At 47.5% G+C, this 24,521-nt stretch overlaps 1 protein-coding gene across 1 annotated transcript; it reads right to left on the reverse strand.

Moving 5' to 3' along the window:
• Positions 1-15,352: 15,352 nt before the first annotated feature.
• Positions 15,353-17,695, reverse strand: LOC117019282 (basic proline-rich protein-like). Its single transcript, XM_033100862.1, has 5 exons — positions 17,158-17,695; positions 16,559-16,705; positions 16,149-16,476; positions 15,882-16,051; positions 15,353-15,816 (listed from the first exon to the last, which is right to left on the reverse strand). The coding sequence occupies exons 1-5, from the start codon at positions 17,693-17,695 to the stop codon at positions 15,353-15,355; spliced, it is 1,647 nt and encodes a 548-aa protein (XP_032956753.1).
• Positions 17,696-24,521: the final 6,826 nt, after the last annotated feature.

Consider the following 24,521-nt stretch of genomic DNA (forward strand, 5'->3'; position numbering starts at 1 on the left):
AAAGCCCATTAGACTATCATCAGATTTTTCAACAGAAACTCTACAAGCCAGGAGGGAGTGGAACCGAATATTCAAACTATTGAGAGAAATTATGAGCCAAGAATAATATACCCAGCAAAGATATACTTTAGATATGAAGGACAAATAAAGACTTTTCCAGACATACAGAAGCTGAGGGAATTTTCTAATATACGACCTGCACTACAAGAAATACTAAAGGAGACTATTCGACCACCATCAACAGGGACAATTTGTGGCAACCAAAACATAGAAAGGGGGAGAGTAAAGGCCTGAACCAGAATATGGGAATGGAGAAAGTAGGCATGCTGACGAAAATGGAATACTCTAAATATCAAACTTTCTTTTACATAAACTTAAGGGTAACCACTCAAAAAAAAAAAAAATCCAGAACAGAAATACATATTGTAATAAAAGAAGAAACAAAGGGAAACATCATAGACTGCCACCACACAGAAATAATAGACAACAACAAAAAGGCAAAGAAATAATGGAGACACAGTTTTACCAGAAAACTAAAGATAGAATGATAGGAAATCCTCACATATCAATAATCACCTTAAATGTAAATGGACTGAACTCACCAATAAAAAGGCACAGAGTAGCAGATTGGATCAAAAAACTAAACCCAACCATATGCTGTCTCCAAGAGACACATCTCAGCTACAATGACATAGACTCAAGTGAAAGCGTGGAAATTGACATTCCAAGCAAACGGTATCCAGAGAAAAGCAGGTGTAGCTATACTGATATCAGATGAAACAGACTTCAGGGTGAAAAAGGTAACAAGAGACAAAGATGGACATTTCATAATGGTGAAAGGGACTATACAACAAGAAGACATAACAGTCATCAATATGTATGCCCCCAATCAGGGAGCACCAAAATATACCAAGCAACTACTAATAGAACTAAAGAGAGAAACTGACCAAAAGAGAATCATACCAGGGGACTTAAATACATCATTGACAGCTATGAATAGATCATCCAAACAGAAAATAAATAACGAAATAGCAGCCCTAAATGACACATTAGATGAAATGGACATAATTGACATTTGTAGAGTACTTCATCCTAAAACATCAGACTATACATTTTTTTCTAGTATACATGGAACATTCTCAAGGATAGACCGTATACAGGGACATAAAACTAACCTCAGCAAATTTAAGAAGATTAAAATCATACCAAGCATGTTCTCTGATCACAAGGCTTTGAAATTGGATATCAGTTGCAAAAAGAAAGCAGAAAAAACCACAAATACATGGAGATTAAATGACATACTTTTAAAGAACGACCATGTCAAATAAATTAGAGGAGAGATCAAAAGATACATAGAAACAATGACAATGAAAATACATCCTACCAAAATTTTGGGGATGTAGCGAAAGCAGTTTTAAGAGGGAAATTTATATCACTGCAGGCCTATCTCAAGAAACAAGAAAAATCCCAAATAAATAACCTCATGTTACACCTTAAAGAACGAGAAAAAGAAGAACAAATGAAACCCAAGGTCAGCAGAAGAAAGGAAATAATAAAAATCAGAGCAGAACTAAATGAAATAGAGAACAAAAAGACAATAAAATTAATGCGACAAAGAGCTGGTTCTTTGAAAAGATTAACAAAATTGACAAACCCTTGGCTAGACGCACTAAGATGAAAAGAGAGAAGACACTAATAAACAAGATCAGAAATGAAAAAGGGGAAGTTATCACTGATGCCACAGAAATACAAAGGATCATCCAAGAATACTATGAAGGACTACATGCCACCAAATTCAATAACCTAGAAGAAATGGACAAGTTCTTAGAAACATATAACCTTTCTAGTCTGAACCATGAAGAACTGGAAAATCTAAAAAGACCGGTCACCAGTAACGAAATTGAATCAGTCATCCAAAACCTTCCCAAAAGCAAAAGTCCGGGTCCAGATGGCTTCACTAGTAAATTCTACCAAACCTCCAAAGAGGATCTCATACCAATCCTGCTCAAACTCTTCCAAAAAATTGAAGAAGAGACAGTACTCCCTAACTCATTTTATGAGGCCAACATTACCCTGATTCAAAACCGGGTAAGGACAACACAAAAAAAGAGAATTACAGACCAATATCTCTGATGAATACAGATGCAAAAATCCTAAACAAAATTCTATCAAATCAAATGCAACAATGCATTAGAAAGATTATTCATCACGACCAAGTTGGGTTCATCCCAGAGGCACAAGGATGGTTCAACATCCGCAAATCCATTAATGTGATACATCACATAAACAAAATAAAGGACAAAAATCATACGATTATATCAATTGATGCAGAAAAAGCATTTGACAATATACAACATCCATTTATGATTAAAACACTTAATAAAACAGGTATAGAAGGAAAATACCTTAACATAATAAAGGCCATATATGACAAACCCTCAGCTAATCTCATAATTAATGGTGAAAAACTGAAGCCCTTTGCTCTACGTTCAGGAACACGACAGGGCTGTCCCCTATCACCTCTGCTTTTCAACATAGTGTTGGAAGTCCTTGCCAGAGCATTCAGGCAAGAGAAAAGAAATAAAAGGCATCCAAATTGGGAATGAAGAAGTTAAATTGTCACTCTTTGCAGATGACATGGTGCTATACATAGAAAACCCTAGAGACTCCACCAAAAAGCTATTAGAAACAATCAACAAATACAGTAAAGTTGCCGGCTACAAAATCAACATACAAAAAGTCCATTGCATTCCTATATACTAACAATGAAATCTCAGAAAAAGAAATAAAACAAACAGTTCCTTTGCAATTGCAGCAAAAAGAATAAAAAACCTAGGAATAAACTTAACCAAGGATGTGAAGGACCTATATGCTGAAAACTATAAGACATTTTTGAAAGAAATTGAAGAAAACACAAAGAAATGGAAAGACATTCCATGCTCATGGATTGAAAGAATCAACATAGTTAAAATGGCCGTATTACCCAAAGCAATATACAGAATTAATGCACTCCCCATCAAAATCCCAATGGCATTTTTAAAAGAAATAGAACAAAAAATCATCAGATTTGTTTGGAACCACAAAAGACCCCGAATAGCCAAAGGAATCTTAAGATAAAAGAACAATGCTGTAGGTATCACACTCCCTGACTTTCGCTTGTACTACAGGGCAACAATAATCAAAACAGCATGGTACTGGTAGAAAAACAGACACATAGACCAATGGAATAGAATTGAGAAATCAGAAATAAAACCATATAAATATGGACAGATAATTTTTGACAAAGAAGCAAAAAACATACAATGGAAAAAAGACAGCCTCTTCAATAAAGGGTGCTGGGAGAATTGGAAAGCCATGTGCAAAAGAATGAAACTGGACTGCTGTCTGTCACCATGTACCAAAATTAATTCAAAATGGATCAAAGACTTAGGCATAAGACCTGAAACAATAAACTGCATAGAAGAAAACATAGGTACTAAACTTATGGACCTTGGGTTCAAAGAGCATTTTATGAGTTTGACTCCAAAGGCAAGGGAAGTAAAAGCTAAAATAAATGAATGGGACTATATGAAACTTAAATGCTTCTGCACAGCAAGAGAAACCATCGACAAAATAAAGCAGCAACCGGGGCCAGCCTGGTGGCTCAGGCGGTTAGAGCTCCATGCTCCTAACTCCGAAGGCTGCCAGTTCGATTCCCACATGGGGCCAGTGGGCTCTCAACCACAAGGTTGCTGGTTCAACTCCTCGAGTCCCACAAGGGATGGTGGGCTCTGCCCCCTGAAACTAAGATTTGAACACAGCACCTTGAGCTGAGCTGCCTCCCAGATGGCTCAGTTGGTTGGAGTGTGTCCTCTTAACCACAAGGTTGCCAGTTTAATTCCTCGAGTCCCGCAAGGGATGGTGGGCTGCGCCCCCTGCAACTACCAACTGGCAACTGGACCAGGAGCTGAGCTGCACCCTCCACAACTAAAACTGAAAGTTCAACAACTTGAAGCTGAACGGCACCCTCCACAACTGATATTGAAAGGACAGCAACTTGACTTGGAAAAAAGTTGGAAAAAAGTCCTGGAAGTACACACTGTTCCCCGATAAAGTCCTGTTCCTTTTCCCTTTCCCCAATAAAATCTTAAAAAATAAAAAAAATAAAGAGGCAACCAACAGAATGGGAAAAGATTTTTGCAAACAGTGCCTCCAAAAAGGGGCTAATATCTAAAATATACAAGGAACTCATGCAACTCAACAACAAAAAAACAAACCCAATTGAAAAATGGGCAGAGGACCTAAGAGACATTTCTCCAAAGAGGACATACAAATGGCAAATAGCCTTTTGATAAAATGCTCAACATCACTAATCATCAGAGAAATGCAAATAAAAACCACAATGAGATATCACCTCACCCCAGTCAGAATGGTTATCATCAACAAGACAAATAGTAACAAGTGTTGGAGAGGCTGTGGAGAAAAAGGAACCCTCATACACTGTTGGTGGGAACGCAGACTGGTGCAGCTGTTATGGAAGGCAGTGTGGAGGTTCCTCAAAAAATTACAAATAGAATTACCATATGACCCAGCAATCCCTTTCCTGGGTATCTACCCAAAAAATCTGCAAACATTTATCCATAAAGACACGTGTGCTCCAATGTTCATTGCAGCTTTGTTTATGGTGGCCAAGACATGGAAACAACCAAAATGTCCTTCGATAGATGATTGGATAAAGAAGTGGTATATATGTGGTATATATTGTGGTATATATACAACAATGGAATACTATTTGACGGTAAGAAAAGATGAAATGGGACCATTTGTGACAACATGGAAGGATCTTGAGATTATAATGCTAAGCGAAATAAGTCAGACAGAAAAAGCAGAGAACCATATGATTTCACTGACATGTGGTATATAAACCAGAAACAACAAAAGAACAAGAAAAACACACGAGAAACAAAAACTCATAGACACAGACAATAGTTTAGTGGTTACCAGAAGGTAAGGGGTGTGGGAGGTGGGAGATGAGGGTAAAGGGGATCAAATATATGGTGATGGAAGGAGAACTGACTCTGGGTGGTGAACACACAATGCGATTTATAGATGATGTGATACAGAATTGTACACCTGAAATCTATGTAATTTTACTAACAGTTGTCATCCCAATAAACTTTGATTAAAAAAAAAGATTTTCATAATTTCTTCTACTCTGCTTTTCCTAATTCAATTTATTCCTAAGAATTTTATAGTGTAAAAAAAATGTCCAAACATTTCTGAAAGACATTAAGAAAGACATAAAGTAAGACTCAAACATTCCTTACTTTTAGATAGAATAGCTCAATGTCAAGGTGTTAATTCTCCCTGAGTTCAATAAAAATAACAGCAAATATTTTTTGAGGCTTGAAAAGTCAAAAGTAAAGTTTATAAGGAAAAGTAAACATGTGAGAGTAACTAGAAAATTCTGAAAAAGAAGAGCCAAGAGGAGGCTCTTAATACATGAGATACCATATAAAACACTATAATATCTTTATGCCTAAAATAGTGTGATGCCAGCACAAGAGAAGACAAGCAGCCCAATGGAATAGAATAGAGTTCAGAAACAGACCCAAAAATAGAGAGAAATTAAGCATAAAGGTGGCATAAAGGGCTAATGTCCCTAAATTATAGAACTGTTAAAAATTGAGGGGGAAAATGACCAAAAGCCTGGCAGACAAATAGGCAAAAGACATGAACTATTCGCATAGATATAAGAGTAGACTTAAAATACAAAAAGATGTTTAACTTCACTCATGAAATACTCGAGATATACAAATTAAAACTACAGTTAGGGAACTTCCAGACATGTTGCAATGTGAAGTAGTAGTGCAGATCCTTTCACAAATAACAATTTTAAGACCTAGGTAAAATATTTAAATCAACAAGTATGTAAAGGCACAATAAAATGTTCAAAACCATGCAGAATGTGGAGGGTTTATTCTCTAAAAACTGCAGCTGGAAAAAGAATTGTGAGATTGTGACACTCTGGCCTAAGGGCACTCTCCAACTTTCAGGGTCAAGGACACAAAAATGCAGCCTGACTGGCTCAAGGTGCCCGAGATAAAGTTCAGGGCTGGAAAAGAAGTAGAAACTTATAGAAGAAATCCTGGCAGCAAGAAACCACAGTAAGAGCAAGTCATAAAATCTGCATATAAATTCTGTTCTAATTCCTGGCTGATCACTAAATTATGCATGTATAGGGGAGAACCCAGGAAACCATGTTTAAAAAAATAAAAAAGTAAGCAGAAAACAGAGGAATCTCTTAAGAGATGGAGCTGCGTGGAACCGTGTGTATATTTGCTGCTTGTGGACTGAAATGCATTTCCAAATCATTTACTGCTTGGGCAGCAGTGACCTAATCCTACAGGATTACAGTGTCAGGGGACAGAGTCTGAGGCCAGCACAGCAAGGAAGTTTAAACAAGGAAATCACTAAAAGAGTGAACTCCAAAATCGGCCCAAATCCTTGGATGACCACCAGATTACGCAGGCATAGGGGAAATACCCAAAGTGCCAGGATAAAAAAGCAGCAGTGAGAAGTCGTAAGAACAGAATAGAGATGGGAACTGCTTCATGCTACAGGAGAAACCTTTGCAGTTTGAGTACAGGCAAGTTAACTTCCTACTAGAACAGGAAAAAAAAATCAAGCAGACAAAAACAAAAAAACCTTGAAGAACACATCACTAGAGCATATTGCCTAAAGTGTCCAGTTTTCTGATGTTGAATCAAAAACTTAGTTAGTAGACATGCAAAGCAACAGAAAAATGTGTTCTATTCTAATGGATAAAAGACACTCAATAGAAACTTTGAGTCCAGGGGTTGTATTTAACAGACTTCAAAGCAGCTATTATAAATATACAAAGAATTAATGTAAATATAATTAATATAAAAATAATATAATAAAGAATTAATATAAAAATATATATAAAGAATTAAAATATAGTATCAATGAAGAAATGGATAGGGAATCTCAATAGAAAATGAAGGTATTAAAAATACAGACGAAAAATTCTACAGCTTAAAAGTACAACAAAACATATACTAAGTAGACTGAACAATAGGAAGAGAGAGCAGGAGAATCATTGAACTTGACGATAAATTAATAAAAATTACCCAATTCAAAAAACAAAGAAAAAAGGATTGAAGAAAAATAAACAGAACCTCAGAGATCTATAGGATGATTCAAGCTTTTCAAAATATTTGAAATTATAGACTTCTAAAAGAGGAGACAGAGAAATAAAGAAAATATATTTGAGACAATGAAAACTCCCAAAATTTGGTGGAAAACAGTGGATCCAAGAAGTCTAATCCTAAGTGTTATAAATACAAAGAAAACCAAGGCACATCACAGTCAAACTGCTAAAAGATGGCAACAAGCAAGAGAAGAACAATATGTTACATTCCAGGAAACATGACATGATATTAATGAGTTCTCAACAAAAACTATGGAGATCAGAAGATAATTGAATGGCAAAACGCGGGTTCTTAGGTGAAATGCCTGTTCAGATATTTTTCCCATTTGTTAAATGGGTTGTCTTTTTATTATTGATTTTCATAAATTCTTTATATCCTTTGGAAATGAGTCCTTTGTCAGATAAATGTATTGTCAATATTTTCTTTCTGTCTAGGGCTCATCTATTCATTTCTTTTTAAAAATATTTATTTTAAACTAATTTAAGACATATAGAAAAGTTATAAAAATAGTCCAAAGAATTTCCATCGTATGCCCTTCACCCAGAACCCGTTAACATTTTACCACTTACCATATCGACTTTCTCTCTCTCCCTGTCCTTCTCCCTCTCTTACACATAATGAAGAAATGGATAGGGAATCTCAAGAGAGAAATTACACACACACACACACACACACACACACACACACACACTTAAGGTTTTTCTGCTAGCCCGGCCTATCTCCTTATCAGATTATGTATTCTTTAACACACTGCACACAATATGGTTCCCAGCTGAACTGGCTGTCTTGTTGCCTTTCTGTGGCACAATGTATGTGCCTTTTAACCATAACCTGTAGATATTGGGCCCAGCACATCTGAAATTTGTTTGGACTAGGCAAATTTTACATAATTAGAATAGCAAAAAATTTAGTTCCTCTCCTCGATTTTTTAAATCAAAAAAGATAATATGGACCAAGAATAACAAATTATATATTTACACAGTGAAACAGAAAGAACTATAGCTATAAGCAACAACATCACTGAATCTTAATATTGATTGGAAAAATAAAAGCAAATCCCAAAAGACTATGTAGACCATAATCCCATTTTCTAAATTTTAAGAACAAAACTGTATATCACTGGGGAGTCCCCTAAGCCACACCCACCTGTATGTGCTCATACTTGAGTTCCATCCCTCTGGGCATGGCTAGCATTTATCCTTTTATTTCTCTCATGCTGAAACCATAGGTCAGTAGCACTGGATTCAGCAGGTTCCCTGTGTCCAGCCTTCCTTGGCTCCTGATGGTTGGATGTCACCCTTTGTCGAGCGGGGCGTCCGGCGGGGTCTCTGGTCCCACTCCCACACAAAAACGCAGGATATGGCTAGGCCAAAAAGGAACACCCACGGAGCCATAAGTAGGGGAGTCATATCTCTATACTCTCGCTGGCGGCTGGGTTGGAGACACAGGAACCAGGAGCAACACAATTCTCAACCCTCACTGTGCCGCTTACAGACTCAGCCACCATCTTCTTGCTAGCATAGCCACAGCTGATGGCCATTTGATCACAGTCGATGGCCATTTACTACCTGAGCCAGCACCTTTCTATGTGAGGCCGAGAGCCTGGAAACTGCTTTTTGGGGCTCTGTCCCCACACTCCACCTCTACAGGGTCTCGCCTCACAATCTACGCGACAAGCGTCTTCCGCGAGGGGCCCTGTGCGAGGAGCCTGGAGGTGAATGCTATTTCCTGGACACAGCCAAGCTCTCTGGTCACAGCCAGGGTTTCTCAGGGCACCACCAGTACTTCTGGGCACAGCCAGACTTCCTGGACTTCTTAGGGTACCACTAGTCTCCCCGGGCACAGCCAGGGCCTCTCAGGGCACTGCCACTCTCTCTGGGCACAGCCAGACTTCCTGGACTCAGCCAGGGCTTCTCAGGGCACTGCCGCTCTCTCTGGGCACAGCCAGACTTCCTGGACTCAGCCAGGGCTCTCAGGGCACTGCCGCTCTCTCTGGGCACAGCCAGACTTCCTGGACACAGCCAGGGCTCTCAGGGCGCTGCCACTCTCTCTGGGCCTCTCAGGGTACCGTGCTGGAACAATAGCGACTCACAGTCAAGGTGCTTACATATTCTCGATGGCGGCCAGTCAAGACACAAAAGCAAATATCCGCCAGTTCCACTACATGGTGGTATGTTCCCAAACAGTCAAGTGGTCCATTAAATTAGGGATGGAAGGCAATCCCCATAGTCCATAGTCATTTGCCAGGGCTGTCCTGGGGGTGAGGGACGACCTTGACCTCACCCTCAGCTCCCACGGAGGACTCAGCAAGTGTTTCCTCCTGGGACTACAAGTCCTGCATCCGGGCTGTCTCAGCAAGCACTTCCCAGCCCACGGGGCCGCAACCACCTTCGCTTTCTCCGGCCTCTGCTGGTTGGGGAACCGTCCACGTCTTCCCACCCCTCCACGGGGGTCCAGCTCTCAGGCATCTGCTCCTCCTGGTCTTCCTGAGACTGAGTGTTCATAGGCACAAACTGCTCCACCGTCCTTCGGAGAGCTTTGGCCGACACCATTTGTCGTGCGGGGCGGCCTATGGGGTATCCTGCCGACTACGCCAAGTGTCGTGCGGGGCGTCCGGCGGGGTCTCTGGTTCCACTCCCCACACAAAAACGCAGGATATGGCTAGGCCAAAAAGGAACACCCACGGAGCCATAAGTAGGGGAGTCATATCTCTATACTCTTGCTGGCGGCTGGGTTGGAGACACAGGAACCAGGAGCGACACAATTCTCAACCCTCACTGTGCTGCTTACAGACTCAGCCACCATCTTCTTGCTAGCGTAACCACAGCTGATGGCCATTTGATCACAGTCGATGGCCATTTACTACCTGAGCCAGCACCTTTCTATGTGAGGCCAAGAGCCTGGAAACTGCTTTTTGGGGCTCTGTCCCCACACCCTTTTCCCTACAGACCCCTCCTCATTTCCTTAGCGATTCCTGACTAAGGACTGAAGCAACTTGGGATAGACACAGTCCTACCCCCACCTCCCAGTCTCACCTACCCCTTCTCCACAGCTCCCTTCTCACTGGGGTCTCCCAGTTCTGACACAGGCTTAGGGTTTCTGGGACTCCCTCTCCTGGGTCTCTTGCTGCCATGGACCTGTTAGGCTACCCCACTAACTCGTCTGGTGTTGCCTGGTGCTGATTGTGTCCTGCATCATGACAAGATTGCTGTTGCTTCCACACCTGGTTGTATCTCAGATGAAGCTTGAGCAACAGGACAGGTCCCCAGAGCAACCCCACTCGGTGAGCCTTTGGCCAAATCTGGACTCTCCATCCTGGCAGTGCAGGGTTTTGCTGCGGGAAGCCTATTGCAGACAAATTCATAGATATATCCCCTCCGGGCTCTTGCTGCTTACCTCCAGTCTCAATTCATCTGTTTCCACCTTTTAGGGACCAAAAGTTCTTCAGTGAGGATGGCTGCCACACATATTGTCATGCGGGGTGTCAGGCGGGGTCTCTAGTCCCGCTCCCTGTATAAGAACGCAGGATATGGCGAGGCCAAAAAGGAAAACCCACGGAGCCATAGATAGGGGAGTCATACTACTACAGTCTCGCTGGTGGCTGGGTTGGAGGCACAGGAAGCAGGAGCCACACGATCCGCAACCCGCTGTCCACTTGACTCTTGCCAACCAACCTCACTTGCGAGCTGCAATCCGCCACTCTGCAATCCGCAATCCACACTCTGCCGCTTGCTAGCTTAGCGATGGCAGTTCTATCAGTGGCTAATGGCTAACCGGTAACAGCTGATGGCCAACTAGTCACAGCAGACGGCCATCTACTACTTGAGCCAGCACCTTTCCACGTGAGGCCGAGAGCCTGGAAACTGCTCTCTGGGACTCTGTCCCCACACAGGTCATTTCCTAAGGGCCACTGCCGTGCCTGGTCCCGCACGCGTGCTCTAAGTCTCAGCGCATGTCTCCATTTTATGGTTCATTTTGTAAGGTCTTGTTTCCTCCCTCGGATCTTAGAAATGTTATGCATTTCAAAAACAAAGTCCAAAGGGACTTCTCTTTTTAGGATTATGTCTTAAACTTGTCTCATAATAACTACTACTTTCTTCAAAGTCAGCTCTGAAATTCTTCTGAACAACAGAAAATAAACATCTGCTTTCAGTCTTCCCCAAGGACAAGCCAACAGGAAACAGCTGTAATCTGTATCATGAATTACAGGGATTAGAGGAAATAAAGCATTTCCAGACAATGAGTGCTGTAAAAAAAAAAATGCACAGGATAACTGATGTACGTTGCGGGGTCTCTGGGTTAAGGAGACTGCGGTCTTGATGAGGCATGGTCTCAGGAGTTATGTTTTCTCTTGCTTAAATTCACTTCAGGTTTCTTCCAGAAACCCAATGGATAAAGCAAGAACTCACCTTCAATTTCTGTGCTGTGGGTTCAATTTTGATTTTTTGTTGTTGTTGTTTGTTTGTTTGATTTTTTATGCCTAGAATCTTTGGTCCTGTCTAAGAAAATTTTCTGGTTTTCATAAAAATATTCTGTTTTTTTTGTTGTTGTTTCTATGCATTATGGTTGTAGTTTTATATTTAGATCTATCTATGATCCATCCCAAATTAAATTTCCTGTGTAGAGTGAAGTAGTAGTTCAGGTTTTTTTTTTTTTTTTAATTCATACATAGCTCAATTGTTTGTCCACCATTTCTTAAAAATAGATGTCCCATTGAACTTCTTTGGCATTTTTACCAAAAATCAATAGACCGTAGATACATGAGTTTGTTTCTGGAATTTCTATTTTGTTCTATTAGCCTATTACTTATGCCAATACCACACTGTTTTGATTACTGTCGCTTTATCATAAGTCTTGAAATAAGGTAGTATAAATCTTCCAACCTTGTTCTTCTTTTCCAAGATGATTTTGTCTAATCTAGATCCTTTGCATTTCCATAAAACTTTAGAATCCAATTCCTTAACCAAAAAAGCCTGCTGGAATTTTGATTGGAATTGCATGGAGTCTATAGATCAATTTGGGGAGGATCTTAAAATTATTGAGATTTCATAAACGTACACTTTAACATGGTATATCTTGACATTTATTTAGGTCTTCATTAATTTTTCTCAGCAATGCTTTATAAGTCTTGTACATAGTGTTAGAGTTATGCTAAGTAATTATGTCTGTGATGCTATTATAAATGGTATTTTTAAAATTTCATTTTCTATTGTTTGTTGCTAGAATATATGAAATACAATTGAGTTTTGTATATTAACTTTGTATCCTGCAATCATATTAAATTCACTTATTCTAATATTTTTTGTAGATTAGATAGGGCTTTCAACATATGGGGTCTGACAAGTAAGTTCGCGAACTTGTTGCAATGATGTTGCTAACCTTTTTTGATATCAAAGGGATTATTCATTATTAATTTTTACAACTGGACAAAAAGTTAACCAAGTTTACTATTTGGAAGTGCTGAAAATGCTGCATGGAAAAGTTAGACAAAAATGACCTGAACTTTTCACCAACAATTCATGGCTCTGGCATCATGACAATGCACCAGCTCACACGACACTGTCTGTGAGGGAGTTTTTAGCCAGTATACAAAGCTGTATTGAAACACTCTCCCTACTCACCTGATCTGGCCCCCAGTGACTTCTTTCTTTACCCAAAGATAAAGGAAATATTGAAAGGAAGACATTTTGATGACATTCAGGACATCAAGGGTAATACGACGACAGCTCTGATGGCCGTTCCAGAAGAAGAGTTCCAAAATTGCTTTGAAGGGTGGACTAGGCACTGGCGTCGGTGCATAGCTTCCCAAGGGGAGTACTTCGAAGGTGACCATAGTGATATTCAGAAGTGAGGCATGTAGCACTTTCTCTAGGATGAGTTCGTGAACTTAATTGTCTGACCTCACACACAATCATGCTGTCTTCAAATAATGATAGTGATCTTTTTCTCATCTTTACGCCGTTTGTTTCTTTTCTTCTCTTTCTCCAAGTAGGGTACTGGCTGGGACATAGCACAGTGTTGACTAGAAGAGCTGAAAGTGAGCATCCTTGCCTTGTTCCTGATCTCAGTCTTCAAATGAAGCACAATATTAACTGTAAGCTTTTCTAAGATGTCTTTTATGAATTAGAAGAATTTCCTTTCTATTACTAATTTGCTGAGAGTTTCTTTTCTTTTTAACATAAATGGGTATTGAATTTTATAGCAGAGACTATCTGGCCTGAAAGTCTAAAATGCTTAATATCCATCCCTTTAAGAAAAATTTCTGACCCCTTCTCTAGATAAAAATAGAAAAGGTACCCATGGCATGTATATCAGTTTGCATCTAATCAAGAGACAGAAACCACATAGTAGTTTAAACAGAAGGTTAATATAAATATTATTAAGCTATGATGATAAAAGGGCAACTATTGGAAAATGTACATGGCTGAAGGAGAGTAACCACGGAAGAACAAACTTGGAATGGAGACCCCTTCCCCAAAGCTAACATTTAGACCTTGTTGGAGCTCTTAAAATTGCAGCGCTGCAGGTGGCAGAGAAGTTTGCTGGTTTGTACTGGCTGAGTTCTGCCCTTTGGGCCAGCAGGAAGCAGCCCCTGCAGTGCAGGTGGGGTAAGCTGCAGCCAGTGGCTGGCCACACGTGTGCAAAGAAAGTGGGGCCCCAGTGTGAATAGGAGACAGGGAGCTGTGGTGCTTGTGTCAGAAGGGTTGCACCACCAGAAGTTCACAGGAGACAAACCTGGGGACAAAGGCATAGGGAAGCAGAGGGAGTTGGAGCACCAGTGCAGGCAGGAGGGCTGCAGCATTTGGTAGTGTCTAGGCGAGAGAGCAGCAGGAAAATGACCACCTGGTCCAGCTGGAGCTGGGATGTCTTCAAGGGACCATGTCCGCGTGTCCTAGGCATGTGGCTGGGGCATAGCACCACTGGACATTCTCACACCCTCATTGCTGACTAATGGTGCAGCCACCAGAAATAGCAGGCGAGTCCCTTCCTGCTTTAGCCTTGTTCCAGCATCCCCCAACTGAGAAAGCTTAACATCCTGCTCACTGTAAGGAAGAAATGCAGTAACTTGTGGAGCAGGTACTGAAATTTGGAGCTGAGAGGCAATGAATGATAACTGACACAGTGTGGTTGGAGAATGGGGTATACTAGGCAATCCAGTATTTGCCCCCCTCCCCAATATTCTATTAGAGGGTCCTGAAAGGAAAGTGAGAAGTGGGTACCTTTTTTTTAACATGAGGAAACTGAGTCCCCATTAAATTAATTGCTCAAAGTTACAGAGATTTTAAGTAAAATTGTCTAGACCTTATGTCAAAATAAGCCCAATTGTGTTAAAGAGTTAATATTAAGAATAAAAACCTATAAAACCATCAAAAAAAGGTAGATGTCTTATATGTAATGGAATTACGCATTCTAGGCTTTCAATGAATTCAATGAATCTCAGTGGGAAATGTTTGCTAGTCTCTAGAATAAATGTGATCATAACCCAAATAAAAAGGGAAGCAGACTGGGGGAAATATTTTCATCAAATATACCAGGGAAAGGTCTCTATAAATATTGCACAAAAAGCTCATGAGGTAGAATTTATGTGTGAAATTTGAAAAATAAAACACAAAGCTGGTGAAAAAAAAAAACGATGGTGGGACTGATAAATGATTGATGGCAATAGAAGTCACCAAAATTTCTCTTGAAGTCAGATGTTTATATCCCTGAAATAATCCTACTTCTGGGACTATAACCTAAGGAAATAATTACAAAAAAATAGGAAAAGGTTCTATGCATGTGTTTAAGGCAGTTATATAAAGGATTGAAAAATGGGAAATAATTTACTTTAAAGGGTCCATAATAGTGTAAATCATTCTACTAATTGTGTAATTCATTTGGTCAGTGATAAATACTTGGCCTTGACCAAAAATCATTGGAAACTAAAGTAGCAAGATAGGTTACTTCTCAAGATATAACACCTAATTAAAAGCAGAATAAAAAAGGGTATTTACATCTGAAAGAAAATGATATGGGTATGTGAAGAAACCAGAAAGTAATATAAAATGTAGAATTGATTTATTGCATTGATATTTAAAGTTTATTATTAATATAATATTGCTTATGCAACACTTTTTAAAATAAATGTGGCCACCTAGTCATGACGGGGGCAGGGCCATGAGTTCCCCGGGGTGGGAGTGGCCCCCATGGCAACTTGGCTGAGCTGGGGAGCAAAGCCACGGATCCCCCGGACCCCAGTCCCGGCGGAAGGCGGAGCGCTGGCGGCCAACGGATCGAGCTGGGGGCCAGAGCACTGATCCCATCAGTGGGGCTCCGGGAGACCACGGAGGCCGGATTTGACGGGGGGCGGGCTCCTGGGCCCCCTTGGTGGTGGGTGGGGCCCAGGCAGCCGCCGTGTCTAGCTTGGAAGGGACCCGACTTCCCCGGTTGAGTATGGGCCCCGCGCGGAGGCCGGGCAGAGAAGGGGGGCAAAGCCCCAGGACCCTCCCAATCAAGGGTTGGGGTCCCAGTGGCCGCTGCGCAGAGCTGGGAGGGTGGGGCTTTGGGTTCCCCCGCAGCGGGGGCGGGTATCCAGCGGCTGCATCGCAGAGCTGGGGAGGGCCTAGACGGGGGTGTGGGGCCCCAACAGGCACCGGGATGAACCGAGGGGGAGGACCTGGGCTTCACCTTCCTGGGTGAAAAGGTACCAGTGGCCGCCGGGCCTAGCTGGGGTCAGGATTTTGGGCCCAGTTGACAGTGGGCGGGGCCCAGGCCGTCGCCGGGACAAGTTGGGGGCTGGATCCCGGGCTCCCGTGTCGTTGAGGGGGCTTTGGTGGCGCCCCTTGGGAAGCAGAGCCCTGGGCGACCCCCACCGGGGAGCGGGGCCAAGGCGGACACTGGGACAAATAGAGAGCCAGGGCAACAAGCCTCCCCACCCAGAGGCGAAGCCCCTACGGCCACCAGGCCGAGCCGGGGGCGGGGCCCTGGCATTCGCAGGGCCAAGTTGAGGGGTGGGGCCCCGGTGTCAGCCGAGCCAATTTGGGGAGCGAGGGCCCGGTCCCCCAGGCGGGGGGTGGGGCCCTGGCGGTGACTGGATCAAGACGAGTGGCAAGGCCCTTATCGTTCCGGTGGGGGGAGGGCCCCCGCAGCTGCGGGGTAGCCCCAAGGGGCGAATCCCCGGACACCCCGGGTGGTTGGCGCAGCCCCGGTGGCCGCCGAGCCAGGACAGGGGGAGGGGCCCTGTCGATTGGGGAGTGGGGATCCCGGCAGCCAACGGGCTGAGCTGGGGGCAAGGCCCGAGGACTCCCGGCGGGGATGCGAAGCTCTGGCGGCCGCTGGGCTAAGTTGGGGAACAAGGCCCTGACCGCCCTGGTAGGGGCGGAGCCCCCGCGGCAGCCGGTTGGAGCCGCAGAGCGGGACCTTGGGACCACGCAGCGGGATGTGGGTCCCCTGCGGCTGCGGTTCCGAGCAGGAAGCCAGGGCCTTGGCGACCATTGACTGGTGGCAGTGCCCTAAAGGCCGCGGGATCAAGCTGGAGGGTGGGGCCCCGACACCCCCGGTTGGAACGTGTTCCCCGCGGCAACCTGGCAGAGCTGGGGTTTAGAATCTGGGCACCCCCGGAGAGGGGTGGGGCCAAGCCGTCAAAGGGATGAGCTGGAGTGAAGGGCCCTGAGCACCTCCGTCAGGGGGAGGGGCCCTGCTGGCCGCCCTGCCAAATCAGGGGATGGGGCGCCTGTGGCTACCTAGAGGAGCAGGGAGCGGAGCCCACCGCTGTCTGGCCAAGTTGGGGGTGAAACCTCGGGCCTTCCCAGCAGAGGGCAGGGTCCCGGCAGCCGCCGAGCCAAGCTGGGGTGGGGCGCCGGTGGCCGTTAAGCTGAGAGGTGGGGAGAGGTCCTGACTCTCCCGCTGGGGACGCGGCCCGGCAGACACCGGGTTAAGCTAGGGGGCGGGATTCCAAACCCACAGTCAGGGCTGGGCCCCACAGTTGCGGGGACAAACCGGGGGGCTGGACAACAGAACTCCCAGCCGGGGCTGATGTTCCAAGTGCCACGGGGCCGAATCAGGTGGCGGGACTCCAGGTTCCCCAAGCGGTAGGGTTGCCCCCCATCCGGCAACCGCTGATCTGAGCTTGGGGATGGCGCCCGGGCTCCCCTGGCGGTGGGCGTGTCCCAAGCAGCACCCAAAGTGGGCCGCGGGGGGGTTGGCGCCCCCTGCCTCCCCGGCAGAAGGCAAGGCTCCGGGAGCTGTTTTGCTGGGGACAGGGCCCCGGCAGCCACCGGGCGCAGCCAAGTGGCGAGTCCCAGGTCCATCCCGCAATGGGCGGGGACCCAGTGGCCACCCGGCCGAGATAGGGAGTGGGGTCCCGGGCCTCCAGGAGGGGTGCGGGACTCCTGCAGTCGTTGGGCTGAGCCAGGAGCCAGGGCCCCGGGACTCCCTGGTGGTCGGCGGGACCCCGGTGGTTCCCGGGCTAAGCCGGGAGGCTGGACCCGGGTCCCATCCATTGGCAGGGCCTCGGTGATAGCCGAGACCAGGTTGGGTTCCAAGCCCCGCGGATTCCGGCGGGGGATGGGGCACTGGCGGTCTCTGGCCCAGCCTGGGGATGGTGCCCTGGGCCCCACCGGCAAGAGGTGGGCCCTGGCAGCCTCCGGGATGATTCGGTGTGCGCGGCCCCTGGCCCTTCTGGCAGGGGTTGGGCCCGACGGCCGCCGACCCAAGCCAAAGGAGTGGGGCCCTGGGCACCCCCAGCGGCCGCGGGGCCTAGCCGGGGAGCGTGGCGCCGGTCACACCTGGCAGGAAGTAGGTCCCTAACGCCTCAGGACCAGGCGGGATTAGGCGCTGGGCCCGGGGCAGGAGCGAGACACCCGGGGCAGTCCCGCCCGGCGGTTACGGGGGGTGCGGGGCCCCAAATTTCCCCGGCGGGAACCGAGACCTCGGCAACTGCTGGGCCGAACTGGGTGTCGGGGCCCAGGGCAAGCCCGACAGAGAGCTGTATGCCAGCAGTTGCCAAGCCCAGCCTGAGAGCAAGGCCCCGGTCGCCCCCACCTCCGCGCCGGCATGGGTGGGGAATTGGTGGCTGCTAGGCCGAGACGGGGGCGGTGCCTGGGCCCCCCAAATTGAAGGCAGGGCGCCTGCGTCTGTCAGGCTGAGCCAGGGGTTCAGAATTCCGAAGTAGGGGACAGAGTCCTCGCTGCCGCCGGGCCTAATCGCGAGGTGGGACCCCGGGCCGCCGGATGGAAACGGGGCCAAAGTGGTCGCCAGGCCGAACTGGGGATCGAAACATCGGGCTCCCGGTGCGGGGAGGGACCTCGGCGGCCGACTGGATGAACGGTGCGGCTGGACCCTGGGCACCCTTTGTGTGGGTGGAGGGACCCTAACGGATACTGGGCCAAGCCGAGGGGCAGGGCCCCGGGCCCTTCCGCTAGGAGGCAAGGCCCTGGCGGCCGCCAAGCTGAGCCGGGGTCGGGGCCCCTGACATTCCCAGTGGGGCGCCAGGCCCCTGGCTCGCCACCCGCCTCCACCAATGTGGGGCAGTGCCCCACCCTTTTGTCTGCATAAGGGGTCGGGGCCCCGCAACCCCCCGCTGTTTCTGTGCTAGGGGGAAGACTCACCGCGGCCGCCGGGCTGCGAATGGAGGGTGGGGCCCCGGGCCCATCCGATGGGTGGACAGGTCCTCGGTGGCCGCCGGGACACACCGGAAGACCGGGCGATGGGCCCGTTTAGTGGTAGGTGGAATTCCGACAGCCGCCTGGCGGAGCCGGTGGTCAAGGTCCTTAGCCCCCTACGAGGTGACGGGGGCCCCCACGGCCGCCGAACCGAGTCGGGAAATGGGGTTCTGGACCCCCCGGGTGGAGGGCGGGTACCCAGTGGTCTGCAGACCGAGCCAGGGGGCGAGGCCGTGGGCCCTTTGAGTCGGGGGCAGGGTTCCCACGCCCTCTCGTCAGAGCTAAAAGGCAGGGAGGGTCCTGGGCTTTTCAGGTGGAGTGTTGTGTCCCTGCGCCCACCTGCCCAATCACTGTGGCGGGGTACTGGGACCTTCCGTAAAGGGGCGGGGTCCCCGCGCCCAATCGCCGACCACCGGGGCCCCATCGCCGGTGAGCCCTTGACCTCGGGCGCACCGGGATGAATCCTGGGCCCAGTCGGTGGTCGACCGTGGCTCCCAGATGCAGCTGGCACGCGGGGTCTAGTCTTGGACCCCACAACTGGTTCACCCCAGCGCCCAGTCATTCAGGGAGGAGTGCGAGGTGGGATAGCGTGTCTACGTAGGCGACCAGTTAGGGACGCCGGGTTGAGTCCGGAGCCAGAGCGCTGGGCGACCCCAGTGTCCGGGTGCGCACGGTCGAGTCCCAGGTCCAACTGATGCTCGATTCCGGCACCGGGCACTATGGTCTTTGGCACGAAAGCTGCTCCCCCGGCGCCCAAACGCGTGGGGCACAGATGGGTCCCGACCTCAGAGGTTCGAGGTACGGGACAACGACCCGTTCTTGCGGAAGTAGAGGACTCCACGCAAGCCCACTCGAGCGGGGGACGGGACCTCAGTTCGTCCTGGCGGAGGCAGAGGACAACACGCCCACCGGCCGAGGGGGACACGGGATCCCAGCCCTTCCTGGCAGAGTGATGGGGGTGGTGCCCTTGGCCCTCTGAGCGGGTGGTGGGTTTCCATGCCCACCCTCCTGAAGCCGGGGATGCTACCCTGAGCCCTCCTGGAGGGAAGCGGGGTCCCCGTGCCAGCCCTTCCGAGCCCGGGGTTCGGGTCCCACGCTCTGCTGGCGTCAGGCCGTGTCCCTCTGCCCTCCGGCTCGAGCCCGGGGATGGGGCTCTGAACCCTCCAGAAGGGGAGCGGGGTCACCGCCCCGGTTCTCCGGAGACCAAGCACAAGGCCCCTGGCACCCTGGGCTGGGGAGGGGTTTTTGCGTCCTTCGTCTCAGACCGAAGGTGGGACCCCGCGTCTTCAGCGCATGGGGCGTATTCTTTGTGCAGGTCTGTCTGAGCCTGGGGACCGAGCTCTGTGCCCTACGGTGGGGGCGGAGTCTACGCACCCGTCCGCCCAAGCACGGGGGCGGTGCCTCGGACCTTGTATTGGGCGGGGTTTGTTTACACGCCAGCCCATCCGAGCCCGGGGTACGCGGCCGCTAGCACTAACTACCCGGGTCGGGTTCCTGGCGCAAGCCCGCTGGAACCAGATTATAGGGCCCCAGGTCCTGCTAGCTTGATGCCCTGGGCCCTCCTGACAGGGAAAGGGGAATCCAGGCCCGCCCGCCCAGGTGGAAAATGGGACCCATGTCCCGCCTGGCAAACAGAGGGGAGCCATGCCCGCACACCCGGGCCTGCTCCTGACTTAAAGACCGCACCTCACTCTCACACGCACGGATGGGGGCCCGGACCTCAGTTATTGCTGGCGGAGACAGGGGACTTCACGCCCACCAGCACAGGCGGGGACAGAACTCGAGCACCTAAAGGAAAGAGGGTATCCCACGCCAGCACGCTCAAGCCGGGAAGGGGCTACAACTCTATTTGAATGAGGGGTAGTACCCCACATCTGCCTGCCCGAGCGGGGCCCGAGACCCCACCACCTCCTGGCCAAGGGTAGGGACCCGAAGCACTCCATCCCGAGCAGGAAATGGGACCCCAGCTCCTCCTTGCAGAGGCTGGAAACACCACAACTGCCAGGCAGGATGGGGGATAGGATGAGGCCTCTCCTGAACAACGAAAAAGACCGTGCGGGCAAGGGAAGGAAGCCCAGGCCAGTCCGCCAGAGCGGAGAAGGGGGCTACAGCCTCATTTGGCGTAGGTATCAGACGCAGCCCACCAGCCCAAAGGGGATGGGACCTCAACACCTACTGGCGGAGGGTGGGGACCCCAGGCTCCTCCGCCCAACCGGGGTATGAGACTCCTGCACCTTTTGGCAGAAAGGGGGGAAACCGTGTCCACCTGTCAGAGCTGGAAGAGGACCTCACTGTCACATGGCCAAGGAAGGGAACACAAAGTCTGCCCACCAGAGCTGGGGGATGAGCCACCAGTCCCTCCTGGTGGAGGGAGAGAGGGGACCCCTCCACCCGCCTGCCCTGGGAGATGGTACCCGAGCCATTCCTGGGAGAGGGGACCCCAGGCTCGCTCTCTCAGGAGAAGGACAAGACCAGAGTCTCTCCTGTTTGAGGGAAGGTACCACACTCACGCCCATCCCAGCGGGGAACAAGATCCAAGTCCCTCTTACAGGAAAGAAAGGACCCCCATACCCACCGACATGGGTAAAATACGGGACCCCAGCCCCTCCTGGCAGAAGCAGAGGACCCCACTCCTAGGAGGTCAGCCCAGGTGCATGACGGGACGTAAACTCTTCCCACGCAATCCTGCCAGACAGAACAGAACCCCAGACCCTGACCCTAACCCCTGATCTTGACCCTGACCCTAAACCCTAAATCCTGACGTTGACCCTAACACTGACCCTAAACCCTAATCCTAACATGAACCAGAACCAAAACCCTAACCCTAATTCTAAGCATAACCTTAAACCTAACATTAATCCTAAATCCTAACCCTGTCCCTGACTTTTGACACTTGACCCCAACTCTAACCCTGACCCAAATTAACTATAACCTTAACTTTAAACCCTGACCCTGACTTTGACCCTAAACATTAACACAAATCCAAATTTTAAACTCTGACATTGACCTTGAATACTAATCCTAACCCAAATTCTAAAACCTGACCCTGACCTTGACCCTCCCCCTTGACCCCAACCTTGACCCTAACCCCTGACACTGACTCTTGACCCTGAAAATGACGCTGACCTTGACTAGACACTATCCCTCATCCTGACCCTAACTCTAAACCCTAACCCCCTACAAAATTGTGTTAAGGACCTACCCCATTTTTAAGAGTATTTCAGTTCTTGCTGTTAGGTCAAACCATCACTGAAATTCCCCCACTCTGAATACATGTCAATTGCCAAAACACAAAGACTAAACTAAGACTATCTCTTCACAGATATTAAAGTCAAAAGTTCAACATTTTCCAACTCCTACTAGAATAACTAATACTTCCTACTGTCTGCATGGGGTTCATTATTGACTGTTTTCATGGAAACACACAGAAAGATCACAAACCAATCAGTACTGCCCATGTGGCACATCTTGATTTGCCCTGGTGTATTTACATGTGTGTAGAATACCTGTATCACTTACTAGAGTTATTTAACATACTGGAGGGATGAGGCAAATTACTGCACATGGGGCGTTGACCTCCAAATCTCCCAGCACCTGTTCCTCCTGCTGCAGACATCTTCCACAAGGTTAACTTTTCAAATATATATATTTGTACTTTATGTACATTTCTTACTGGCCTGTCCTGTTTAGATTTTATGTTATTATATCTGACATTTCTGTAACTACAGTGTGATTAATAAGAATCCTATAAGAAATTCTGCTTTAAAAAAAATACCACTTTCAGAGGGGTGAGTTGTATCACATTAGTAAATGGGCACTCTATTTATATGGTCTTTAATGCAAGTACATTTTTAATTAAGGTGAATGAAGGCACAACTGAAAGCAATCACAAATAAAATGAAATTGTAATAAATACATTAACCAGTAACAAGCTCATCTATTATCATTGTCAATTATTATGTACTATACATAATTGTATCTGCTTTACTTTTAGACAAATAACAACACAGGATTGTTTATACTAGCGTCACCACAAACAAGTGAGTGTTGCATTGTGCTACATTAGGACAGCTACGATGTCCCTAGGCTACAACTTTTTAGCTCAATTGTAGTCTTAAGGGACCACGGTCGTATATGCAGTCTGTCACTGACAAAAACATTCAGTCAGTGTGTGAGGGACAAAGCAGTTGACTGGATAAAGGGACGAGGAATGACCTGGAGGCAGTTTCTCCACTGTGCTGCAGCCAGTGTGAGAGGAGCAGAGTGCGTACCTAGTGTTAACGGAAGGAACTTCCAAACCTGTAGAGAATTCTCGTAACAGTTGGTTTGTGCCAAACTGGTGACATATGTCAGGGAGCAAGATCTCAAATGCTCCAGGGAATCAATTTTGCAGCTTTTATGTATTTGGAGTTATGGAGGGAAGGTAAGCAAGATTACATGTAGATGGGGGAAAGCAAGGCTGGGATAAATTACAGCATAGTTAATAAGATTATGCTCTCTCTTAAGGGTTAATACCCCCCTTCAAGTGGTATTATTTTTGTTAATTTAAAGGTGTGTTAATCTCCATACAAAACAACAATGGACAGGGCTCCCTTAAAAACTTTCTCGAAAGAATTTATATGCCTGGGGCATGAATACACACCAAACCTGCCCATGTAGGAATTTACGATCTTATCACCCTGTGAGGTTCCTTTCCGTGGAACTCATTTTTTCCTCCACACTGGGGTAAGGGGCAAGAAGAGACCTGGAGCTGAAATCTCCATCCAGGCTCCAGCCAGTGTGAAGAGCAGAGGATGAACAGGGAATTCAGCTGGCTGGAGTTCCCATAAGAACTTTTGCCAGGCAGGTTTCACGTGAGTACTTCCTCTGGGCCCTATTTAAGTGAGCACTTCCGGTGGGACCACTTTTCCACAGCAGGGAGCCATCTTGGCTAGAGAGCTCGGGTTGGGAGCTCCATGAGCCTCCATGATGCATTTCGTGTCCTCTGGTGGCATCTGTTGTGAGGGAACTTGGTTTATCTCAGTATCTGTCCTAGAGGAGCTGCTGCTTCAGGAACAATGTGGAATGTACCTGCTTTACCTCAGTATCTCCCCAGGAGGTGTGGACAAGGGAGGAAAAGGTAAGGAGTTGCTTCCTGTGCTGAACTCTGCTGAGGGATCGGGGAAGGGGTGTCAGTCATCAACGGACCCTGCAGGGAGGGCTTGGTGTGGAAAACCGTCATTGATGTGTGTGGTGTAAGATAGTGTTCAGTGCTGTTGTTTTGCGTGCGGATGTACAGTGTTCTGAGCTCCATTTATGTGGCTTCAATTATGGGCTCCATTTTGCACCATTGATCTATGTGTTTGGTTTTATGCCAGTATCACCTCGTTTTGGTTACTTTAGTTTGTGGTCTAGTGATCTGGAAAACGAATCAAATATCTTGCTGTTTCTACCACATCCCAGGTCATCTTTGTCACCAACGCACAGTGGCTACTAATACAGTCTTCCCGCAGTGCCTCTTAGTAACATGCGTGTGTTGTTTTTGGATGCCCCGGTCCTCCGCAGAATGTGAAAGCATTAATGAGACTCAGAAAAGTTAGAAAGCAAGAAAAAGTTTATTGAAAGTGCGGCAGCGAGAGTGCCCGTGGCAGTGTCTAGAGAAGACGGCTATCTCTAATTTCAGGTT

This window comes from Rhinolophus ferrumequinum, assembly GCF_004115265.2.
Source record: "Rhinolophus ferrumequinum isolate MPI-CBG mRhiFer1 chromosome 13 unlocalized genomic scaffold, mRhiFer1_v1.p Super_scaffold_3, whole genome shotgun sequence".
Classification (NCBI taxonomy): Eukaryota; Metazoa; Chordata; class Mammalia; order Chiroptera; family Rhinolophidae; genus Rhinolophus; species Rhinolophus ferrumequinum.

What these genes read in the sequence shown, in the direction of transcription:
- LOC117019282 (XM_033100862.1), bottom strand. Translation starts at nt 17,695, where the DNA reads ATGGATGGGACCCGGGTCCAGCCTCCCGGCTTAGCCCGGGAACCACCG. An exon ending in TGTGGGGCCCAGCCCTGACT is followed by an intron (nt 16,706 to 17,157) that starts GTGGGTTTGGAA and finishes CGCGGCCTTTAG; the next exon opens with GGCACTGCCACCAGTCAATG. An exon ending in CCCGGCTCGGCCTGGTGGCC is followed by an intron (nt 16,052 to 16,148) that starts GTAGGGGCTTCG and finishes GGGGTCGCCCAG; the next exon opens with GGCTCTGCTTCCCAAGGGGC.